Here is a 23,659-nt window from a genome sequence, read left to right as displayed (position 1 = left end):
ATATTTTAATAAACATTTATATATAATTAGGTCCTACCCTATTTCAGTTCAGTATATACATATCATCCATAATTGCAATATAACAGTCTTGACACAACCGCTAGTTACTCGTTATCACAACAAGCAATTAGATACTGGTAATTGTAACAGAATTAAGTATTGTGCTCTTGGTTGTTCTCAAATCACTCCTTTTGCATTCCTCTTGGCTGTGTAGGATTGGTGTTGTCTGGAAATAACACTGAAATAGGAGTGGACAGAAGTGGTGTGACTTTCCTGCTGCTGAAACCCATGCTGAAAATATAATCCTTACAGCATGGAACTTACTGCCAAATTTGTTTTAAGTCATGAAAAAGATTCGCTTTAGCTTTTTTACCATTGCTTGGCTCTTCATATTTGAGTGAATCCTTGTTTTCGCACATGAATTTTATATAATCGAGCACATGGAATCATCTATGAGTGCTGTATGTATGAAGCTAAAAACTACACATGACCCGCCAAGACTAGTACAGAAATAGACTTACAGAGAAGATGCAGCAGCAAGTTCGCATTAATAGTTGCATGTAATTAGATGTATCATTCATTTTTGTTTGATGAAGGATCAAAGTCTCTTGTGACCCATGCAAAAAAGGTTCCCCGATCGCCATCCCTGATTTACGTGGAATGACAGTTGAGAGCAAGCTTAGACAATTTGTTCTTGCACTATGCATTTAGTTTTTGTATTACTGTCACGATTTCTTTTTATCTCTTACCACGAAAAAGACTTAGAAAGGTTCAATGACATATTTTAATGGGTTATAACCGAAAAGCAGTCAATTAAATGTCGAATGGTTCCACTAGTGAAATGATAATCTAACTTCTTGAAGGACTTTAACGAACGGCTTCTCAAATAACTCTAATTTCGAACATAATTTATATCAGCACCAATTCTCATCTACTTGTATTCGATTTCTTCAACTCTCAATCAACAATAATTTCTGCACCAACTACCAATCCACAACTCATAACACAACTCTCATAATCAACTCGTCATAATACCACTCCAGGCCTTAAAACTCGTGTTTTTTTCCGGCAGCCATCGTGGCCTACCAAAAGCTCCTTCTCGGCAGCCAAATCTGTGTGCTTGTAGGCCAAAATACAATAATGATAGCACAAGTAAATAGCATTAAACTTGCAACAATGTTAAAATGATCACTTAGCGTTGTTGAAGTCTGGGCGACGTCCTGCAATAGAATCGTTGTACCACGCCTTTAAAGCTTTATCGGGATTGTAATCCGGTATTGCGGGACCATCTAACGACCCTAAATTGTTTTAACTGCTTGCAGCTCAGTAAATTGTTTCAACTGCATACCGCCTTTCATAAAGCCTGACCATTTATTCCGTTATGATGTCACCATTGAGGGTGTGAAGTCACTAACCCACAGCGTTCTCAACTATGAAGACACGTGTTTTACCCACGGATTTCAACTAACCTAGTTGTCCTTCTTAACAACGGTCCAATGTCCGACAACATTGAATCGATATAAAAACGACAATATTGCCAGCCGATGTAAATTAGCACTTCGGATTAACACTTCGTTAAGATAAGCATCGGGAATTGCAAACAAGATATACAGCGCTGGTGATCGCAGCTGGATATATTCTATACAACAGTAGTGACTATGATGCGCTGACCTAATTCTGCGTCACTCTTTGATACTACATATTTTTGACATTTAATCCACGATCATTCTATTGCGAAATTAAATAATTGGCTAGAAGAAACCGGCGGCCAAACTTGGCCGACGGAGGAGGTAGCACAGGCGGTCATTCAAGCACTACTTAGCGGCCATGGCCGCCGGCTGCTTTAAGGCTTGAACTCCCATAATCACATAATCAACTCAATAATAATGATTACACAAATTACACGACTATTTATAGAAGGTTGTTTCGGTCTAGTAACTTCGAGAAGGTTGCGTAATGTCACATCACTCATTGTTATGTCAAGTTGCATTAAATGTAAACAAGCAGAAGCTCAAAGAAGTTTAAAGAATGTCACGTAGTGTAGAAGATTCTTACATAATAAATATTTCGCAATTGGACATCTACTGGTAAACATCCTTGTGACATCATGACAAACGATAATTGGTGATTGAGAAAACAACAGAATGTACGAGGTTTGCATCTTACAGAATGGTCCAGAACTACGTTACATAACAAAGATTCGCAATCCAAGGTTACTTCAGGTCATAACCGATAATAACACATCGCACCAGAATTTTACAATCAAAACAACAACGCTCGTTGAAGACACAAAGCAACCCATCGCGAGGCAATACACATTGATTGTGACATACCCCCCCCCCCTTAGAATATTGTTGCAAACAATATTACAACACAATCAATACAAAACATATTACAAAAATAATTAATTACTCAATAAATCAATTCTCATAAGTCCATCGTTGCATGACCTACCAACGATAGCTTTTCTCAAAACAATAATCACGTTTACTGTGAAAGTTTCCATCGTCCTTAATATCTTCAGAACACCGGCGAGCAAGATGACCCATCTTCTTACATCGGAAACACTTCCTCTCCGGACAGTCCTTGGCCAGATGACCTTCTCTGTGACAGTTGTAGCAAGCCTTTTCATCAAAAGGGCAGCTCCTGGCTATGTGTCCAATCTCCCCACATCGGTAGCAATGGTTGTTACGGCAACGTCTGTTTTCTGAATGTCTGCCGTCAGCAACGCATTCCTTGGCGAAATGTCCGCGTCTACCGCACCGATAACAAACTCCAAATGGTCGTCGCCTGCCTCCTCTTCTCGGTTCTTCACGCTCGTAGTATCCGTTATCGTGAGATCGTCGCTGATTATCTGCAGAACAATCTCGAGCAAAGTGACCATTCTTGCCACAAGAATAACAAGTAACTTCAGAATTTCTCTCAATAACATTTCCGATTATAAGATCAACTAAAGGGTTTTGTAAACATAACGCTTTCACAGTCCCACTACAATATGGAGTTTCGATATATTATATATCTTCGCTAACGGTCCTTGGATTGAAGTGTTATTTATCGACATCACAATTCCAGTTTTTCCCGTTAACTGACTGTCTTTAACCAAATCTCTCCTCACCATTATACCCGTAGAACCAGAATCACGTAAAACTTTTACCTTTTTGTTTCCAACTTTTCCATCCACTGCTGGCAGGTAATCTTCAGCTATTATTTCTTCGTAAGCATCTTTTTTTGTCTTCTTTCCCGTTCTCTTCTCCATCTGATCATCTTCATCCGGTCTCTCCTCCTCAAGCGCTGGTTCATGAATCATTAACACACAACCGCATCGATAAACGTCCGTGTCTTTATTCTTCCCAGACTGATTGGATAGGGAAAACGACTTGTCCTTGCATTCCTTCGCTTCGTGTCCTTGCCTATTGCAACGATTGCACCACTTCCTCGATTCCTGATGATTTCTGTTAGTCTTCCTCCGGCAGTTAACAGCCTTATGACCTAAGCCATTACAATTAAAACAACGTAGTTCTCTTGGAACCGCACCTCCTTTAAAATTATTTGTTTGCTCCTCGTCATCATCGAATGACAACATCTCTTCAGTCGACAACTTCTCATCATGGGCAACTAAATACTGTTCCGCCACACTGGCTATGTCTTCTAGAGTCTTTGAACTTCTCTCCATTAAATAAACAGACAGATCTTTTGAACATGAATCTGTGAATTGTTCCTTAACTATAAGGTTTGCCAATCCATCCAATGATTGTTCGGCCCCCGAAAGTTCAAACCAGTTTAACAAAAGGTTTCTTAAACGTTCAATAAATTGACCTGGGCTTTCGTGTCGTTCAGGCTTTGCCTCACGGAATCTTTGACGGTATCCATGCTCGGTAAAATTGTATCGCTTTAACAGAGCTAACTTCAATCTGTCGTAGTTCATGGCTTCTTCTTGCGAAAGTCTTGAATATACATCAAGAGCTTGTCCCGATAATAACATGCTTAGCTGGGTAGCCCACGTCGACTTCTCCAGTTTGGCTATTGCAGCATATCTTTCAAATCTTAACAAATAACTATCCAACTCATCTTTTTCTTCAACAAATGATGGCAAATCTGGACGTCTAACTTGCGCCACAATAACATCTCGAGCATTATCGTTAGTAGAATTAGATCGCTCACCAATATCCAGCTTTTGTCTTTCTAAATCAAGTCTTAACTTTTCGAATTCATATTGCGCTCTTCTTCAGCTTCTGATTCGTACTGCCATTGTGCTCGCTTCTCTTCAGCTTCTGCTTCACGCTGTGCTCGTTTCTCTTCTGCTTCGCGTTGTGCCCGCTTCTCTTCAGCTTCAAGTTGTGCTCGCTTCTCTTCAGCTTCAAGTTGTGTTCGCTTCTTTTCAGCTTCAAGTTGTGCTCGTTTTTCTTCAGCTTCAGCTTCACGCTGTGCTCATTTTTCTTCAGCTTCAAGTTCTGCTTTCCTTATTTCACGAGCAGCTCTTCTATCTTCTCTTTCGTCAGCTTCTCGCTGAGCTTTTTGGGCCATTATCTTGTGATACTCTTCCATCACAAACTGAGACTTTTCATTGTCACTCAGCTCCATTCGTTCAGCCATGCTCCCCAAGTCTTCAATCACCTCATGTTTGACGGTATCTGCCATTTTGACAGCTTGTTGTTAATTTATTATTCTTTCAATAAATCTTTCGGTATTCTTCGTTTTTTTTATTTTTTGGTTGATCCCGGACGAGCCCCCAGAATGTCACGATTTCTTTCTATCTCTTACCACGAAAAAGACTTGGAAAGGTTCAATGACATATTTTAATAGGTTATAACCGAAAAGCAATCAATTAAATGTCGAATGGTTCCACTAGTGAAATGATAATCTAACTTCTTGAAGGACTTTAACGAACGGCTTCTCAAATAACTCTAATTTCGAACACAATTTGTATCAGCACCAATTCTCATCTACTTGTATTCGATTTCTTCAACTCTCAATCAACAATAATTTCTGCACCAACTACCAATCCACAACTCATAACACAACTCTCATAATCAACTCGTCATCATACAACTCCCATAATCACATAATCAACTCAATAATAATGATTACACAAATTACACCACTATTTATAGAAGGTTGTTTCGGTCTAGTAACTTCGAGAAGGTTACGTAATGTCACATCACTCATTGTTCTGTCAAGTTGCATTAAATGTAAACAAGCAGAAGCTCAAAGAAGTTTAAAGAATGTCACGTAGTGTAGAAGATTCTTACATAATAAATATTTCGCAATCGGATATCTACTGGTAAACATCCTTGTGACATCATGACAAACGATAATTGGTGATTGAAAAAACAACAGAATGTACGAGGTTTGCATCTTACAGAATGGTCCAGAACTACGTTACATAACAAAGATTCGCAATCCAAGGTTACTTCAGGTCATAACCGATAATAACACATCGCACCAGAATTTTACAATCAAAACAACAACGCTCGTTGAAGACACAAAGCAACCCATCGCGAGGCAATACACATTACACATTGATTGTGACAATGACGACAAGCGTATGCAATAGCATGTATGTAAACCTATTTCCAAAGTAAAAGCATTTCTACAGACGAAATGCTTGGACTGCCTATTTACTGTAGAGAAACTATATACATTATATATATATAATAATACTGGTATGCTAGTTGCCTGTATTAGCACTTCGATGATTGCATGATGTGTTTTTATTTTATCCAATTGCAAGAGCTTTCATTGAAACATTTTTGATCTTGTCTAAGCAATATATACTGAACAAAGAAATAGCATAATTTCATCAATGGGTAGATATCTTATTTTTGTGAAGGTTTATGTTTGACAAACTCAAGTAATTTTCCATTACTAGGTCTTAATCGCTTTCTCTTTTTCAGTTTGTGAGTTGATTGACGCAAGAAATAGCCCAACAAAGCTGAAAGATTTGGAAAATTGTACGATAGTCAGTGGTTTTGTCAACATCTTGTTCATGAATGAACAAGATGAATCCACACGGGATGAACCATCAATTGCTTCGTAAGACTATTAAATAAAACAGCAAGACATTGTTTTGCATGTAATGGCTGGGCATAGCCAATGCAGAATAAAATAGACATACAGTACTATAGTAATATGTTTTGTACTTTTTCCATGTAGTCTCTGTGAATTTAAAGTTGGGTGTAAAACTGTACATAATTATATATAATTCTTCCTGATCTTTAATCTTTCAAGTTTTGCTGCGTACAGTTCAGCATTCCAACACCAGGTAAGCATGTTTTTATTATGCACGTTTACATCTCTTAAGTATTTTCAATGTTTCACTGATCATTTAGGTTGAGCTTTCCTAAGCTTCGAGTGATCACCGAGTACCTGCTGATCTACAGAGTGTATGGTCTGAAGTCTTTAAAACGGCTTTTTCCAAACTTAATGATGATTGGTGGTTATGATCTCTTTCACAGCTATTCCATGATAATCTATGAAAATCCTCAACTGACAGAGGTAAGAAGTTTATGATTTTGTTAACTTTAATTCAGCAACACTTTATTTTAAGTGAATAATGAAATTGCGCTGTGCCCACTGTTTAGCTATTGATACACTTGAGTGATTTTGTGTTTCATAGATGCTGGACTGCTTTTCATCCAGTGGATTGAATGCTACAAACTTATCATTTTACAGTTAATCATGTAAGGTCGCATAGACACGTTTTTAGGCTTCCAAAAACATATTACGGTACGGTAAAAAAAGGAAACTACAAGCTGCCCGTCTCTAGACCGTTGTCATCGACAATTCGTACCAATGTGGCAGCTGGCAATTTGTAGTACCGGTATGCCATGCTTTTCTAATTATGTGCAGTTGAGCATGTTTGCTGCATTTATGCAGCTTTTTGAATAGTGTGGTCTGCTAGACTGAAGATGAACAAGTCCAACAGCGCAATTTTTTTCTGTAACACAGCTGTTAAATTTTTCTGTTAATAGTAAATCCGATTCGTTATTGACCTATACCACTTCCAACCATGTAACTTAGATATGCACCTTAATCTAAGTTTTCTGAGAAATATGTCCCGAATAAGCAAGGCCTATATCACGTTACTTCTTGGACTCTAGACTAAACAATTTCAAGTTCCAAGAAAACTAGCAGCTAGATATGGAATCTCTTAAAATATTTATCATGCAATGCAGTTTGGTACTTGTATGCAAAACGTGAGACTTTTGTTTTTCACTGTTGCTGCAACCAATTACAGTTATGCTTGAATTCTTTGACTGCCACTTTGGGTCTGCGTCTGCATTTCAGACCTGTTTTCTAAGCTCGGCTATTTTTTCAGGTGTTTTTTATTAACGTTAATGCTGAATTTTTGAAACTAATTCAAGTTAGTACTGTATTTATTGGAAATATTTGAAGGTCCATTTAGAATCATATTGTTATTCAAAAATAAACTTTTGTTTGATCATGACCATTTGTGAATCCCACTACATATTTACTATATTTCATACTTAGTTTGGTCCAAGTGCTTTGTAGTTGTTGTTTTCAAGTGCAATAATGAGTTATTGCCAGACTGCGGAGCCGTTGTAAAACTGGTCGAGCTCCAGCTCCGGAGCTGTCAAGTTTTACACCAGTGGCTCTGGAGAGTAAATAAAGACATGTGCTCAAAAGAAACACATTTTTTTAGAATTAACTGCAGACAGTGCACACCGTTTCGGCCTTTCGGCTTCCTCAGTGCAGTAGGTACACTGGTATGGCCATGGAGATATTATATACCTCCAGTCCTCCATGTGACATTTTTCCATTTGTGTTACCTAAGTTCCAAAAATGGTACCACTGCTAATCTTGCCAAAGTGCTCAAACTGCAAGTCAGTGAGCTTTGCGCAATGCATAGCAAGGTGCCTCCAGTATTCCAGTAAAGTGCTCAATCGGTGTAAGCCAAGAGCGTCTATAACTGCAGACAGTGCACACCGTTTCGGCCTTTTAGAATTAATTGACAATGGTGTTTTTTAAAACACTGCACTTCAAAACAACAACAAATATTAGAAATATGGACAGTGTGGTAACTTTGCTTATAAGTAGGCTACTGTGAATCGTGGGACGTAACATACTAACAAATCAGCTTCCTAGCCTACATAACTTCAATAAAGTGCTTTCATGTGCTATGTGTCTTGAGGGTTAAAAAGTGAGTTCCATGCTTGATCCAAGCATCCGGGGAGGAGAAGATAATATTATCATTATACTAAGCCTTCGGCACTAACGAGAGTAGGGTGACCAGTTCCTTTCTCTCGGCCCACCCAATTTATTACACCCTGGGTAGAGGTGAGCGGTGTTTTTCAACAACCAGCTTAAGCCGGGAGTCGAACCAGGATTACATGATCAGAAAACGAACGCCTTATCACTGGCTTGAGAGTACTACATAAAAACTTCACAGATATTTCGCAATAATGCGCAACTGCGCATTACTTCACACGAAATGCTCATTATTTCACTTCCAACTAGTGACATTCATCCGTATTTTTTTATTGATTCAACGTATAATACATTTAAACTACGACATAATTTGTAGGTATGATTTTGCTGATTAGTTTGCAGTTAAATCGCAAAATTAGGTTTCTACAACCATGCTTAGAATTTCGTTTCTCAAAAATGACGACCCACCTGTTCAAAGTCCTGCCATTTCATGTAAGGCTCTGTGTGCTTGCAGCAGTTGCGATCCTAGCTTTATTGCTTATATTCCTTATTTTTAAGACTTAAAATTTATTACAATTAGTCTGTAAAACGTGACCTTGTAGCCCTGAACATGGACTCTGCCAACCCAATAAATCGCGAGGTGTGAAGGGGAAGACTTCGTTCTCGACAGACAGACAGACAGGCCACACCCTCGACATGAAGATTAATTCATGGCCTGTATAATCAAAATTGGTGATGATGATCATAGGCGCCTAACTATTTTTTTGGCCGTGGGGGCGAAAGCGTGTTTCATCAGCAGCAACGTAAATTCAGCGAAATGTCACGCAGATGGATGACGTAATTATGTCGTCACACTAGGATTGCTTTTATTGCCACACTCGGAGTTATCGCTACGTTCGACCTACCGTTAATTATTATAAACAAAACTCGACCAAAACACATGCTATGCGTCTGCGTTGGCTAGCGGTTGGTGGACTGCGACTCTGCTAAGCACAACATAAAGTTTAGCAACGAACTAGATTTAATTAAAGTAACGAACGAACCAGATTTAACGAACTAGATTTATTAGCATGAAACAAGAGACGAAAAGGTTTACTAAAAGGTATTGTCTGTAAATGGAATGAAAATACTAACTTGATCATACGCTTGAAAATATACCTGTTGAAAGCAAAAACAAAAAATGCGCATATTCCCCGAGTTTGATCGGGTTTCTATGGCAACGGTCGTGTGTGCGCCATGCAGTTCGCGCGAGTCCGTTGTTGTGTTGATTATGCCACGTGTGCGCAATGCGGTTTGTACCAGCCCTTGTTACGTTGGTTAGTGGTTACCTCGGGCCGAGACTTCAAGTTCATTTTCACAGCGAGCGATTCACTGCCGCGACAATTCACTGCAGAGGTTTCGACTTTCGAAAGCGACATCGAGTCTGTTTGCAAGCGCATTAAGCTAAACGCACGCTGCGTCAACGTAGCAAATTATGTTGTTTTTGGGTGCATTCAACATCTGATGACATTGAATCGACGCAAAATGGTAGATTTTTGCTATGTCTTTGGCAGCAAAATCATTGCTGCCTAAGACGCAGACGTCTGCGTCTCCGTCTGCAGACGTTAAATCAATGTAAAAATGACAGATTTTTTTGTCTGGGGTGGGATTGTAGCATCGCTACTCGTTCTAGTGATTATTTATCGCGAAGCTGTTGCGGTTCGCATTTAAAAATGTTTTCCTGCTGCCGATCGCTAGTTCATCCATGTTTTATGTATCAATGCCGCATAAAAAGTTGCTCCCACGCAGAAATATGCGTGGGGGCCTGGCCCCCACGCCCCCACGGCTTAGGCGCCTATGATGATGATGTTAATTGCAATATACTTTTAGATTGGACTGAAGAGCCTGAAGTACATCAAGCGTGGCTCGGTCAGGATACAAAACAATGGAAGATTATGCTTCATAAACACCGTCAACTGGGGCCTACTTGGCAAAGTAAGTGCAAGCAATTCATGGTGCACTAAATCGGATTGTTATGCTCAATAACCGAAGCTCGGCAATTGTACACTTGTCAGTTTGAAGTTTCCAATTTCAAGACCGTGTTTGATCTATTAGCACATTTGTCTTCTTGAAGCTGGACTGAACGCATTTGAAATGTTTTAAATTGAAATAGACAGACGTTAGACGCTAAAATGTTCTTGAAATACCACAATGCTTCAATATGACCAATTGACCATTTTTAACTATGATGTTGTAAGCACTATCAATATCATAACTGTTGTGATTTTTTTTTATCTTGTGAATCGTAATGGCATAAATACTTTTATATTTCAAGAATGTGAATCTGATGACGTAGAGCATGCAATCCAGACAGTAAAATCTGTCATTTTTATATTGCTTACATTACTTTTAGACATTTGGAAACAATGAGGTGAAAAAAACAGTTCTGATAGACAACAAAATCAACGGTTGCATCGACCAGTGTGGGAACAAATCCGAGTCATGTGTGCTTGATATTGAGAGCGAGGTCCAGAAGCCATTTTGTTGGGGTGTTAACCTTTGTCAAAAAAGTAAGCTGATCCTGACATAATAGTTATGACCGTGGCCTACGGTTATGACCCATTTATAGGTTCTCCTTTTTTATCGTGTTTAGGCTAATTTTCTATGGTTGAAGATGTAAATTAAGTCGTTGAAAGGCAAGGAAGCCAGCCTTTATGTCCATCTTTACGCATGTTCTTGCCAACTATGCTACGCAATTAGACAACGTCTTAACATAATGTTTTAACCTGTGGCGATCCTTTTTGCGATTTAATGAAATCAAGGTACTGTAAAATGTCGTTTAACTCCTGGACCAGAGACCTTCTTGCACTGCTGTCCGAATTGAGATAGGCGTTGATTCCGCTCACCACTCAGAGTATCCATTCTCCATCAATGCATGGCAGATAATAAAATTGAAGCAACGTGTGTCAAATGGATGTCAACGCAACGTAATCCTCATATGAAAAAGGGATGTATTTGTGTTTTGATGCCGGTATTGGAGTGCGCTTTGATTCCAGGCTATAAAATTGAAAACATCATTTCTCTGCAGTGCCCGATGGCTGTGAGGCTGACAGCCATTGCGAATGTCATCCCGAATGCCTAGGAGGATGTTATGCAGCCAACAACGCGTCAGCATGTTTCGCCTGCAAGAACTTGTATCACAACCTTACATGCGTCTCCAAATGTCCACCGGACACATTTTTGGTTGGTATCCTTTTTTCTATCCCAGCGTATGAAATTTAGCAAATAGACTCTCTTCGCATTGATTTAACGTCTGTGGCCCATTGACTGCCAAGCCTATTTTCCAAAAACAGCCTCACAGGCCACAATACAAAAATCTTATGCCTGTCATTTTTTCGTTTTTGCCGTTTTGCCCAAACTAAGCATACCAAAATGTTTCTTACAGGCCACGCTTTTAAACCTCCATTGCAATTGCGCGTACTGTCTTACATATGTGGTAGACACGTGGTAGAAAAAATTGCGTCACCCATATATGGGTGACGCAAACCTGAATGAAACATAAGCTGTCATCCATATATGGGTGACGCGGCAGTCAATGTGGTAGACGAGGTCTATTTAATAGCATGCAAACAGGCAACCTTATGGAAACATTAATTCTTATTGCAATTTACAATTAAAGAACAGGTTTCTGCAGCCATGCTTAAATTTTCTTTTCTCAAAAAATAAGCACCACCCAAAAATGAGGACCCCCAACCTTTTACAAAGCTGAGTGTCCTGTGTCAGTCAGAGCTATCAGCTGGTGGTGACATTTTACCCTTTATTACCTGCAGGCTTACAAATGGAGATGTGTCGAAGCAGACTTTTGTGCTCGTTTTGCCTATGTCATGCATGAAGGAGAATGCTTGAAGTTGTGTCCACAGTATCACAAAAGGAAAGATGACAATAAAACTGGGCTTTCCATATGCGAGAGATGCAATGGCACGTGCGCAAAAGGTGAGGATAAATTTGTAATATTTGCCCAGTTTTTGCATGTAACAAATAGGAAAGAGTGACTCGTTTCTATTTTTGGCTTATCCCAGAAGTTCTCAACTTTTTCAATCTCTTCTACAGCTTGTCGAAGGTTTAAAGATAAATTTACTTTCATAAAATATTTTCAGATTCAAATGTGGGCCCTTGTAATGTGTTTTTGCCTGCTTTTGTTGAAGTAAATTTGACTTCTTGAAAGATGAAATATGCCCCGAAGGCCAAAGGGTCAGTTTACCCCATTGAGAACCTTTGGGTTAGCTGATATATACTGTAGATCAATTGTTTCTTATTCACAGTTTCCGATTGATCAGTTAAGCCATGACGCAAATCGATGCAACTTACCTGTTTTTAAGTTGTTACCGTTATCAGTGTTGCCATCAGCACATTTTTGTCAAAAGATTTTTTTGCTTGTTAGTCCATTAAGTTCCATCATTTGTCGATTTTTCACTGAACACATAGTTCTGAGTCTCTTGTTGGAAGATGTCTACCGTGAAACCAGTGATAATATCGAAAGTGTTTTATTGTAATTCACCCAATCGCGAGTGAGCATTGTTGGAATAATTTCGGAGCACTGAATGACATGAAACAAGCTTTTACGTCAAATTGTTTACCGGTACAAGAGAGATACGAATGTCTTTTGCATCAATGCATGATGACATACTAGAAATTTTAAATGCCTGTTTGCTTCTCCAGAAATAGTTGCAACGTTCATCGGATGAAAGTAAATACAGAAACATACGGGTTGTTTTATTTGCTTTACTGACGTTTCGCGCATCATGACAGTGCACATCCTCAGAGCAAATAATGACAAAAAATGTTTTATTCTACCCCAGTTTGCTCGCCCGATTCTCCTTATATAGTCGACAACGTCCATCGCCTTCACAGGATCCACGGATGTACAACCATCATAGCCCAGCTGGTCATAACAGTCTCATCAGGTAGGTCGACATGAAAACGTCGATTTTTCTTTTACCACCAGTTGAAAATTGACGGAATACTTAAATATTTCCTAGGGATTGTAGATCATAGGGATGCGAAACTTTATCCGCTTTTGGCTTATCCGCAACACTAAAAGGGTTACGTTTTTTTGTAATTTACAAAATCTTTTACTTTTTATGGGTTATATAAGAAGAGTGAAGTTGGTTTTAAAGTAATTTAAGGTTTTTAGTTGAAAGCAAGCCAGCAGTAAAGCGTAAAAAAAATGTCAAATTGGCAATTGACCCTTCTAATGTTGAAGGAACAACGGAGTTACGCGTCCCGTAATGTACCGTCTCTAATATTTCCCTCTCAATCACGAAACAACAGCCGTATTTCGGCTGCATAGCCGAGTGGTGAGAGCCCTGGAACGGCACTTGAAAGGGCGCCGGTTCAACACGCTCAAGAGCATGCGGCTGTGTCTTTGGCAGGACGCTTAAAGGCATGCTTGAAGGTGGACACGAAGATTGGCTTCCTTGCCTTCCCGTCTGCTTAATCTATATCTTTAACCACAGGGCGTAAGCCTGGATACGAAGCAACAGTCATGTTGTGGGTGCAATCAAGGTGTGCGAAAGGTCGCTTAACACGTTTTACAAATCATAAAATGCGACTTTTTACCTGTATCGATCCTGTGGAGTGCATTCCGTTAGAAGTAATGCATCAATACAGAGACGTCCAGACTCGTAGTGATGTGTGGGTTAACAGTGTAAAACATAATAAGCGGCTGCCTCAATTTTCTCTCTATTTTATGACTTTGTTATGGTGTTGTTTGGACACGGCTATATATATTTTGTATCTTGAAAAATTCTACATTTGGAAATATGTCTATTAAAGTTTCTATTTTTGTAATTTTATTTCATTCTCAAATCGCTGAAAAGGGATTTTTATCAGCCTAAAAAGGAATCAACATTATATTCATTGGTAGAGAAATAAAACATAGTAACTTTAGCGGGTTTAGCATACTTTATTTCACACAAAATATAACATAATTAAAATAAAATAAACTCAAACGTTTTCGACACGTACGTGTGTCCTCATCAGGAATTAAATCTGCAATACATAAAATGAAAAATCGTAAGATAAATTTGACTATGCACTGTAACTGTAACGACACTCTTTTCATTTTATGTATGATTTTTCATTTTATGTATTGCAGATTTAATTCCTGATGAGGACACACGTACGTGTCGAAAACGTTTGAGTTTATTTTATTTTAATTATGTTATATTTTGTGTGAAATAAAGTATGCTAAACCCGCTAAAGTTACTATGTTTTATTTCTCTATGGTTCAACAAAGCAAACTCTCTACCAAAGCTTTAATATTAATTGGTGTTGTACACAATCTACAGTATATTCCTCTATCAATCATCCTCGACATTCCTTAATGCGCATTATATGATGCATTAAAAATCAGTCGTTTTTTTTCATTGATTCAACATCTACATTCTACAATATAAAAGATTGTGCTAGCCATACAATATTATACAGTAGAACTCGTCTCAAGTGACACCCCGAGGGGACTCCGAAAAAGTGTCACTATGGCGAAATCTTACTGGTATAACCAATAACCATATCTACTAGGGCGGGTCACGAAATCACTTTTTTTTTATATCCACCTGCCTCATACGGATTTTGATAGATAGACACCTACAATTGTTGTATACAAAATTTCAGCTCATTTGAACAATGGTTTGAGATGAGGAAATCGCGTTTAAAAATTGCAAAATTGGGTAAAAATGCGAAATTTTAGATTATGTTCAATCTATATTTTTCAAGTGAAATTTATTTGCTATGGCCTTATACTTATTTTTTAGACAGGTATGGACTTGCTGAAGTAAGTTAGAGCTGCAGAGATTGCATTTTATTGTTTATTGTAGTAGTATTAAACATTGGATTTTTTCCGAAAATTGCAAAAAACGCAAAATTTTGAATTATGTTCAATCTATATTTTTCAAGCGAAATGCGTTTGCTGTGGTCTTATACTTATTTTATAAGACAGTTATAGAATTACTGAAGATAGTTGTAGCTGCAGAGATTACATTTTATTATTTATTGCAGTAGTATTAACATTGAATTTTTGTCGAAAATCTACTGCTATGATCGTAGAACAACACTATTCACTAATCTTAATTTTGTATTTATCAGATTTATTAATATCTAATTATTAAGTAATTCCACATGAAATAATACCTACAAAACTGTATGAACGGAAATGCCGAGAACTCCAAGAAGTACAAGATATAAAGTTTGTCATATTGTCGGACCATCTAAACCACTTCCACTGGCTGAACTGCCTACACTAAGAGATGTTCTTAATTACTTAAATCTTTTGAAAGAGAGATGTGTCGGGAATTTTAATGAGATAAAGGAAATTGAAAATATCATTCAACCCATTAAGAATATGTTTATCAAGGCTAGTTCCAACATACCTCTCAAGGATGATAAATCCATTCGGAATAAATTGGTACGTCACATTAAAGATTATAGCAGTTTGAAGAGAAAAAGTCTAACCGCAAAGAAGGAGAAATTGTTTATGGAACGATTAGATAGAATTGTAGATATCATCAAATGTAATTGTCCGATTTGGCTTTGTAGTGATTATGGTTGCGATGGTTGCAAATACAAGGCTCACACAAGATGCAAATGTGCAACAAATGCTAAACTCCAATTAGTAGACTTTCATTTTGTTATGGATCAAAGACTAAGAAATTCTGATAGACCTAGCAGCTATCCGATACAGAATATTCACCGTGCTTAAACATCACATCTACAAAAAAAATTATTCTAAAGCTGTGGAAGGATTACGTCAATCAACGCAGGCATATAATAACGAGGCTATTGATAGTTTTTCAGACTCATCAAGTTTGGCATCAGTTGTGAATTCAGAATCAGAATATGAAGCAGATTTTCCAACAACATCACAGAGTGAAGAAAAAAAGAGATTTGGCATTTTGAATCGCGCCACAGCAGCCATTTGTACTGCGCTCCTTGTTGATTTGGGCGTGGTCCAATAACTGATGATGCTGGGCTTCCACTTCCAGAATTACCTGGCGATGTTGTTAAAGATTTATCATGCGACCAAAAATATTTATACAAGATCACACACACCATTACAACGGGACAAATTTCACCACATATAATTAAATAAAAAATTGGGCCACTAAATCATGCTCGCTGGCTTACACTTGCATCCAGGGTTTGTCGTTTGTATATAAGTCAACACAATTTGAATGAAAAATCTAGCGAGAATCTTCTACACTTAGTTAACTTCATTGTAACAAATTATGCTCCATTGTGGTTTAGGATCAAATGTCAGCCACTCTACAAAGATGCTCTGTGCCATTTTTGAATCATTGCAAAGAGTTAAACTGCTTCCAGAAAAAATTCAAAACATTGTAAAACCTTATATGCAAAGAAATGCATGCAGTGCCAATAGCGAAAACCTCCTTCTGCCAATGATCGCTGACAATGACCCAATAATACGAGGAAAAGCGGTCTATACTATAAGAAAGATACGTGGTCAAAATAGATTTGGAGATGACAGTGTGAGACAGTTCAATGTACCAACACTCAATTTTAAAGCGGAGGATTATACCGAAATGATAAACTGGGAAAATCCAACGAAACCAGTTTTAACAACGGAGCTTGGATCATTTCAGTTGGAAAAAATCAGAAAGGTTCCATTACTGTTTGGTAAAATTGCGAATCACACCCAGTCAATTGAAAGGGCTCCACTTGACACTCCAAAGTTTACTGTTTTTGACATTTTCGGCAAGAATTCAATTTTTAATACTGCCGCAATAAATAATAAAATGCAGTCTCCTGCAGCTATAACTATCTGTAGTGAGTCCATAAATAATAATTTAAAGTCATGCTTTACTTGAAAAGTATAGATTGAAGGCAATCCAAAAGTTCGCATTTTTACTCAATTTTGCGATTTTAGGCAAAAATTTAATTTTTAATACTACTACAATAAATATTAGAATGCAATCTCTGCAGCTCCAACTTACTTCAGTAAGTCCATACCTGTCTAAAAAATAAGTATAAGGCCACAGCAAACGAATTTCACTGGAAAAATATAGATTGAAAATAATCTAAAATTTCGCATTTTTACCCAATTTTGCGATTTTCGGCAAAAATTAAACGCGATTTCCTCATCCCAAACCATTGTTCAAATAAGCTGAAATTTTGTATACAACAATTTTAGGTGTCTATCTATCAAAATCCGTATGAGGCAGGTGGATATCAAAAAAAAGTGATTTCGTGACCCGCCCTAATATCTACTGTAGTTGGGCCCTTTATTTTGACCATCGTTTATCTCAGCCGACATCGCGGATCAATTAGAGGTATCCCTTGGTGAGCTCCAGCAAGTTGATTCATTGGTTGTCCGGAGATCGAGATACCTCACTTCTTTGTCCTTCTTAAAGAGCTTGCGCGTTATCACTGGCCGAACAGAAACCCTGTTCAACCTCGAGTGAGTAGATTTTGAATAGATTGTGAGTAGATTTTCGGTGTTGCCACTCCAACACAAGCACCGGGCTTGCAAAATTTGCTCATTTTGCGTTGATTCAACGTGTGCAGACCTTGCTCTGTTCGCCGACATTGACTAAGGGCTGAAAGTTGAAGCTTGGCGGTGCAAAGCTTTTTAACAACTGAGGCAGTTTAATTTATATGGTTTCTACAAACAATCTCCGGTTTGAGTTTTTTAATTTAATTTTAACAATTTTCCACATCGCTAAGAGCAACACACTTACTTATAGAACAGCACCATTTAAAGGCATTCGTATTTTCCATTTTGTGATCCTGCTATTACTATCCTTGCATGCATTTGACCATCTTATTTACTTGGGTCGCTATGCACAACAGAAACAACGAGGGGTACAGCATCTACATTCTGGACAACGTTCGTTTGCGAGATTTGTGGAATATTGAAGCTGAAAATGGGAAACCAGGCCTGACAATCGACAACGGGAAAGCTTTCTTCCACTTCAATCCATACCTGTGTATGGACAAGATCGAGAAGTTTGCCAACATCACGGCTGCCGTGGAAGATTCAAACGATATTTCCCAAACAACGAATGGAGACAGAATCACATGTTAGTATTGTCTGATGTGCTGTAATTCTTATAAAGATTACAGTCTGTGTGTTTTGTTGGCACACCTCACTGCTCACTATTAAGGCGTTTCTTTCTGTTGCCAACATTTGTTTTTACACCTTCATAATGCTCTACCGAGCCGGTATTGAATCGGAGCTCCTTCAAGAAAGCAGTTCAACCGATGGTTTAAGTTTCAATTTGGACCAACATAATTACAGTCGATTGAATTAGTTTTTCTTACTTAAATAAAGCAGACGACGTGTGGTAATATATTTGCATTTTATTTTTGTAGTTTTTGTACATTGAAGCTGTCTTCGTATTTCAAGTAATTTTTTTCCAGTTTTTGAAGCTTTTTAAGTCAAATGTGAAAAGCGGTAGCTCTATTTTCTTGTGTTTTGAGGTCTAATAAAGCTGTATGTACTGCTACCAGGTGATATGAACCTTATAGAAAATGTCACCATAAAAGATGGGATCGATACCAATAACAGAGCTTATGCTCTTCTGTCGTGGAAGACTCCCATCATCAAGGACTACAGGACTCTTATAGGATTCCATGTACACTTTAAAAAATCGTAAGTTTAACACTTTTGTGTTTTGGCATTTCAGCTGATAAAATCTGTATGTTTTGCATTCTCTTACTTGACTAACGGTGTCTTTCCTTCCCGTGCTTTCTCATCGAAGTCAGCAGGTGGAGGGAGTCTTTTACTCCCTTAATTGTTTATAATCCCCTCTTGAATTGCAGACACATTTTCCAGCTTGTTCAGAGTAGTTGTGATATTTTTTCAATATATGCCATTGAACTAGTCCTGACGTCAAATCGTCAACAGCGGCAAAATGGCCGCGGCAAATCGTTTGGTGTCAAACCAGTTGCGTCTAAATTTTTGTAAGTTTACATACGGTTTGCTTTGTAATGATAAAAATCCAATCATATGCTTTTTGAAGCTCGAAGTACGCCACATCCCTGGCCACTAGTTCAGTGGCTTTTTGCATTTATTTAACGTCTGCCGACATTGAATCAATGTAAAAAAAAGATTAATTTGCGAGCTGGGGCAATAAATATTGTTTGTAGTTGAACTGTTTTTGTCGAAAACTTTCAGAGAATTTGAAAATGCAACACGTTTTGATGAAGACGCTTCTGGGGCTAGCAGGTATGACAGATCAAAATTTTCACTTTGGATGACTTTGAAATGGAAGCTGATGTTTTTATTTTGACTTTGACAGTCAATTGAGTTGTTTTAAGCGGAAAACAAAATGATTTTCCAAAACCGCCGCTTTTCCAATAAACACCAGCAGCTGATATATTTCTGCTATGCAAACAATGTTCGATCTGTAACCTGCAAGTTACCTAAACTCTCCTCCACGAATGTTTAGTCTTAAAACTTATATTTATGTTGCTTGTTTAATGTTGGAAAGAGTTTTCTGGTATTTCTCTCCTTTTTTGTCAACTTTTACTGCATCATTCATTGAATTGACCTAATTGTTGGAAGGTTATCATTGAGGGAATAAATAATCTTGCGCAAGAATCAATATTTTTTTCTTTTCCCAGCTGGTCTATCCATGATATTGACCGGAACCCGGAGCAAGATGAGTCATCCTACAGCGATACCTTGATTCATGACCTAACCCCGTACACGAAGTACGCTCTTTACATTGTTACTTACACCACAGCTGCCGCGAGACATGGAGCCCGGTCAGAGATCTATTATTTCATCACACAACCCAGCAGTAAGTGTTTTATTTGGCGTTTAAACTCCTGATTGGTATGTGCGGTGGTTGGCATCAATCGAATATTCGAGAATACTACTCGAGGCGATTGTACATTGCTTAACTTGCTGTCAGACAATGTACAATCACATTGATTTTGTTTCAAGCCGATTCGGCATTGTTGTGTGACTTGTGTCTTCTGACATACCATCCATCCGTTGGCTTCGTCACGATATGATAACGATATTAACCTTGATAGATTCAATGTTAAAATATCAGATCTGATGTTTTGAGCAAACTGTCTGATGTTTTGACGTACATACATACATAGCCTACAGTTAAATCGCCCGCATTAGCTATTGCTCGATCAGCTGATTGCTAGTCTATAGTGACGTAGACTGTACACTGTACAGTCGCACGCTTCGCTGCTCACGCCCATACCCGTTTTGAAAGCTCTGACAAAAGCACACGCGGAATGCTGATCAGACCGCAATGGGGCAAAATTTTATTGAAAATCGTTTTATGGTAGCATGTTAAACACAAAGAACGTGGAAAATCGCCAAGTCAGGTTTTTCCTTTTGTATCCCTTTAAGGCTGGAGTTAGGCCAGTGTTCGTTCAGGTTTTCCTAATTTTTGGTTCGATTCCAGTCCAAAGTAAGCTAGTGCTTTGGTGACTAAAATGAAGAGATGTTCTATCACACACCGTCGATTTTTTTTCTTATTTTGGACTGTTAATAAAGTAAAGCTCAAAATTTTGCCGGGTTCACTTTTTTAACGTGACAAAGAAATAGATGAATACGGCTTTGCTAAACACAGTCATGGCGTAGCACGCACTATTGCATACTACCAGACACAAAATATTGGCAGAATATATGCTCAATTCCCACCGATCTTTGCTTTTGTTGCTTTTTACAGCAATTTTGATATCTAACGAAAAAAAATTGTCACTTTTACATCTTTTCGACCATTGGCGACATTCAAACAATGCAAAAACGACTTTTTGCTTGTTTAGTGTATCAATAGAATACGATAACATATTCCAGTCTTGGGAATTGTGTCGCGATTTCTTTCTCAAGAGTTGAAAGCTTGTTTTGCAAGAAAAAATAGTTTTAGCCAGATTGTTGCAAACGTTGCAAGGTTTCTTTGTGCTGCAATGTGCGTCATGACTTTGACTGCATCGTTTCCTAACCCTGTTAGCAACGGATTTGAGAGAGATTGCTGAATGGGTTGCGTTGAAGTTACATCATCTTTCTTTTTGTGGCTTTTCGAAGGCTGTTGATTGTGAAAATCGTACAAGACAAGACTTTCCTATTTGCTAAACCAACAACTGAAGTACCGTAGTTAGTATAAGAAAGATTGCTAATGAAATGAATGTGTTTTTCAATGAGATTCGATTAACTATTTCTTGAACTCTTGGCAGCGGGGGATCCATTGTATTTGGTAATACTGTAAAACTGCAGCTTTGAAACTTTGTGCAAGAGAATTTGTGATGTGCTGTGTACTGTGTAGGGCTTGTTTGGGAATAACATGAGTTTGTTTTTCTTCATCAATGTCACGACTAAACTTGATTATAATTTTTTGCTTTCGCCAGGACCAAGCTCTCCTCGCTCTGTGTCATTAGTCTCCATCAATGAAACCGCCATCAGTGTGTCCTGGTTGCCCCCACAGCATCCAAATGGGAACATAACGCACTACATCGTGAGCTGGAAGAAAGAGGAGGATGACCACTCTGTCGTCAATTCTGTCGACACTTGCGCCCCTTTCGCTCGTAAGTTCTTTTGGTTAAGGTTTTACTGAGGTTTCATGATAGAAGGATCTGATCACCATTCTGTTGTTAGTGACCCTTTACCCAACACTGCACAATATAAACCTAAGCTATTTCATTTCTAAGGTTTAGTATCAACGTATACAAGTCAATTTTTCGGTCAGCTTCAGAGAAACGTGTTCTTAAGAGTGTCTTAATAGCTGAAGATGCTATTTCTGCATTTCACTTCTATGAAACCTTTTGTTTACAATCTACAAAACTACAATGTGATTGAAAGTGTTTTTGGACAATTTTCCAGGGAGAGTCGAACACTTTGAAGATGTCGACAGCATCAGCATCAACCAATCAAAACCAGTGCCGAAACCACCTACACCGTCCATACCTGTTACTAACGTAAGTGATCATGTTGCTTGTTGATATTGCTGATAGTTTTTTTTTATGCATGGCTTTGAATGTAGAAGTCCAAATAGATCCCACTGGCTTAATTTTACCGGGCAATGTGGAAAAGGTGTTGAGGTCCTTCGAATGCACTGATTGGGTTCACTTAGCAAGTTTTCCATATTGTGTGTTACGATTTGCCACCTCGACATTAAAACATACGCCAGGCCAACGAACATTTGTGTGACAGCATTCCTTCATTGTCTTGTATGTGAAAGAAACATACATCAATGTAATCTTCATATGCCCCAAACGGTGGGCCATCTCCGTGTGTGCCCTCAGATTACTACCCACCGCAGCAAGTAGTTTCTTTCGATGCACAGCTGTTGCAGAAGATTGTGCCAGTTTGTGCACCATCAATAAAATTGAGAATACTCGAAGACGACCATCCCTTGTTGTAGCTTTGCTCCGGATCAATCTTTCATACTTAAACAAGATTGATCTGGCAAAGAGAATCTACTTTGTTTGCTGTTTCTTCCAGTTGTCTTATTCATCACTTTCAAACTTTCCACAAAAGGTTGCATTCAACGTAGGTGGCTTAAAATCACATTGCAACACGGTTTTTCACTGCTTTATTTGGGCGCCTTGTTTCATCAATCTCTTCATGAAAGCCTTGTTGTTTTGTTTCTTTTTGGAATTAGAAATCGGTCTACTTACAGTGTTCGCAAGATTGAAACGTTTAAAGTCAAGATATTTACCTGTGATTGACAGCTCGTTGTTGCAGACTTATAAGTGCCCTACTGACTTGCAAAAGAATGGGTGCACTGCACAGCGCACACGCAATAGCTCATTGGTTTTAGAAACAATTGATCAGTTGTCGTCATTACGGCATACGTACTACATCCTAGGCAGCTGGGTCATTCCAAATCAAAACAGCCAATATGAAGATATCTTGTATATGGTACCTCTCAGATTTTACTGAAAAGTTGTCATAGTATACCTTGGCTTGGGCTACCAAACGCAAGAATCCTAAGTTTTAGATCAATATCTCAAACGGTTTTCCCATGGCGGCCATTTGAATTTCGGGCGCTACCCTAGTTTTTGTCTTGGGGGGTAGCGAATAGCAATTTCAGCCATTTTCAGAGCCCCATAACTTTTATTGTAATTGTGGTAGAAGACTAAAAATTGCTGTGCTAGTTCATTATAAACTATACTACGCAATTCAATAGCAACAAACAACATCTCTTGATGCATAAGTGTTAGGTGGGTCATCAAAGTCCTGTTTTTTGCCCCGTATAAGTGTTTTTTCAATTTTCAAGTGCTTCTACCACCCAAACCAATCAAAATATTTCTCTAAAACCTAATTATTTGTAATGTTTGGAAACTTTTCTACTGCCAACTTGAATTTGGGAGTTTTGGTGCCATTAACAGAGATCTTATGGGGGTCTGAAAATCCTATCAAGCAGAAATGGCCCTTTTTTACCCCTATGTTTAGAGCCCCAAATGACCGCGTGGGCATTTTATGATCATGCTAAAATTTATACCAGACAAACACATACATTTATTC

At 38.3% G+C, this 23,659-nt stretch overlaps 1 protein-coding gene across 1 annotated transcript in view; it reads left to right on the top strand.

Annotated features, from left to right (window-relative positions):
* Positions 1–23,659, top strand: part of LOC145770006 (insulin receptor-like) — a 46,427-nt gene that overhangs the window by 7,503 nt on the left and 15,265 nt on the right. Inside the window, exons 2-15 of the mRNA XM_082581584.1 lie at positions 5,895–6,033; positions 6,330–6,495; positions 10,039–10,143; positions 10,562–10,718; positions 11,237–11,391; positions 11,979–12,141; positions 13,008–13,112; positions 17,473–17,623; positions 18,016–18,245; positions 18,676–18,817; positions 19,343–19,393; positions 19,792–19,970; positions 21,541–21,717; positions 22,013–22,107. Of these exons, the coding sequence (XP_082437710.1) occupies positions 5,895–6,033; positions 6,330–6,495; positions 10,039–10,143; positions 10,562–10,718; positions 11,237–11,391; positions 11,979–12,141; positions 13,008–13,112; positions 17,473–17,623; positions 18,016–18,245; positions 18,676–18,817; positions 19,343–19,393; positions 19,792–19,970; positions 21,541–21,717; positions 22,013–22,107 (2,015 nt within the window). The remainder of the gene's footprint in view (positions 1–5,894; positions 6,034–6,329; positions 6,496–10,038; positions 10,144–10,561; positions 10,719–11,236; positions 11,392–11,978; positions 12,142–13,007; positions 13,113–17,472; positions 17,624–18,015; positions 18,246–18,675; positions 18,818–19,342; positions 19,394–19,791; positions 19,971–21,540; positions 21,718–22,012; positions 22,108–23,659) is intronic.

The sequence above is a fragment of the Aplidium turbinatum genome, chromosome 5 (genome assembly GCF_918807975.1).
Source record: "Aplidium turbinatum chromosome 5, kaAplTurb1.1, whole genome shotgun sequence".
In the NCBI taxonomy this organism is placed as follows: domain Eukaryota; kingdom Metazoa; phylum Chordata; class Ascidiacea; order Aplousobranchia; family Polyclinidae; genus Aplidium; species Aplidium turbinatum.
This window is presented reverse-complemented; position numbering and strand designations above follow the sequence as displayed.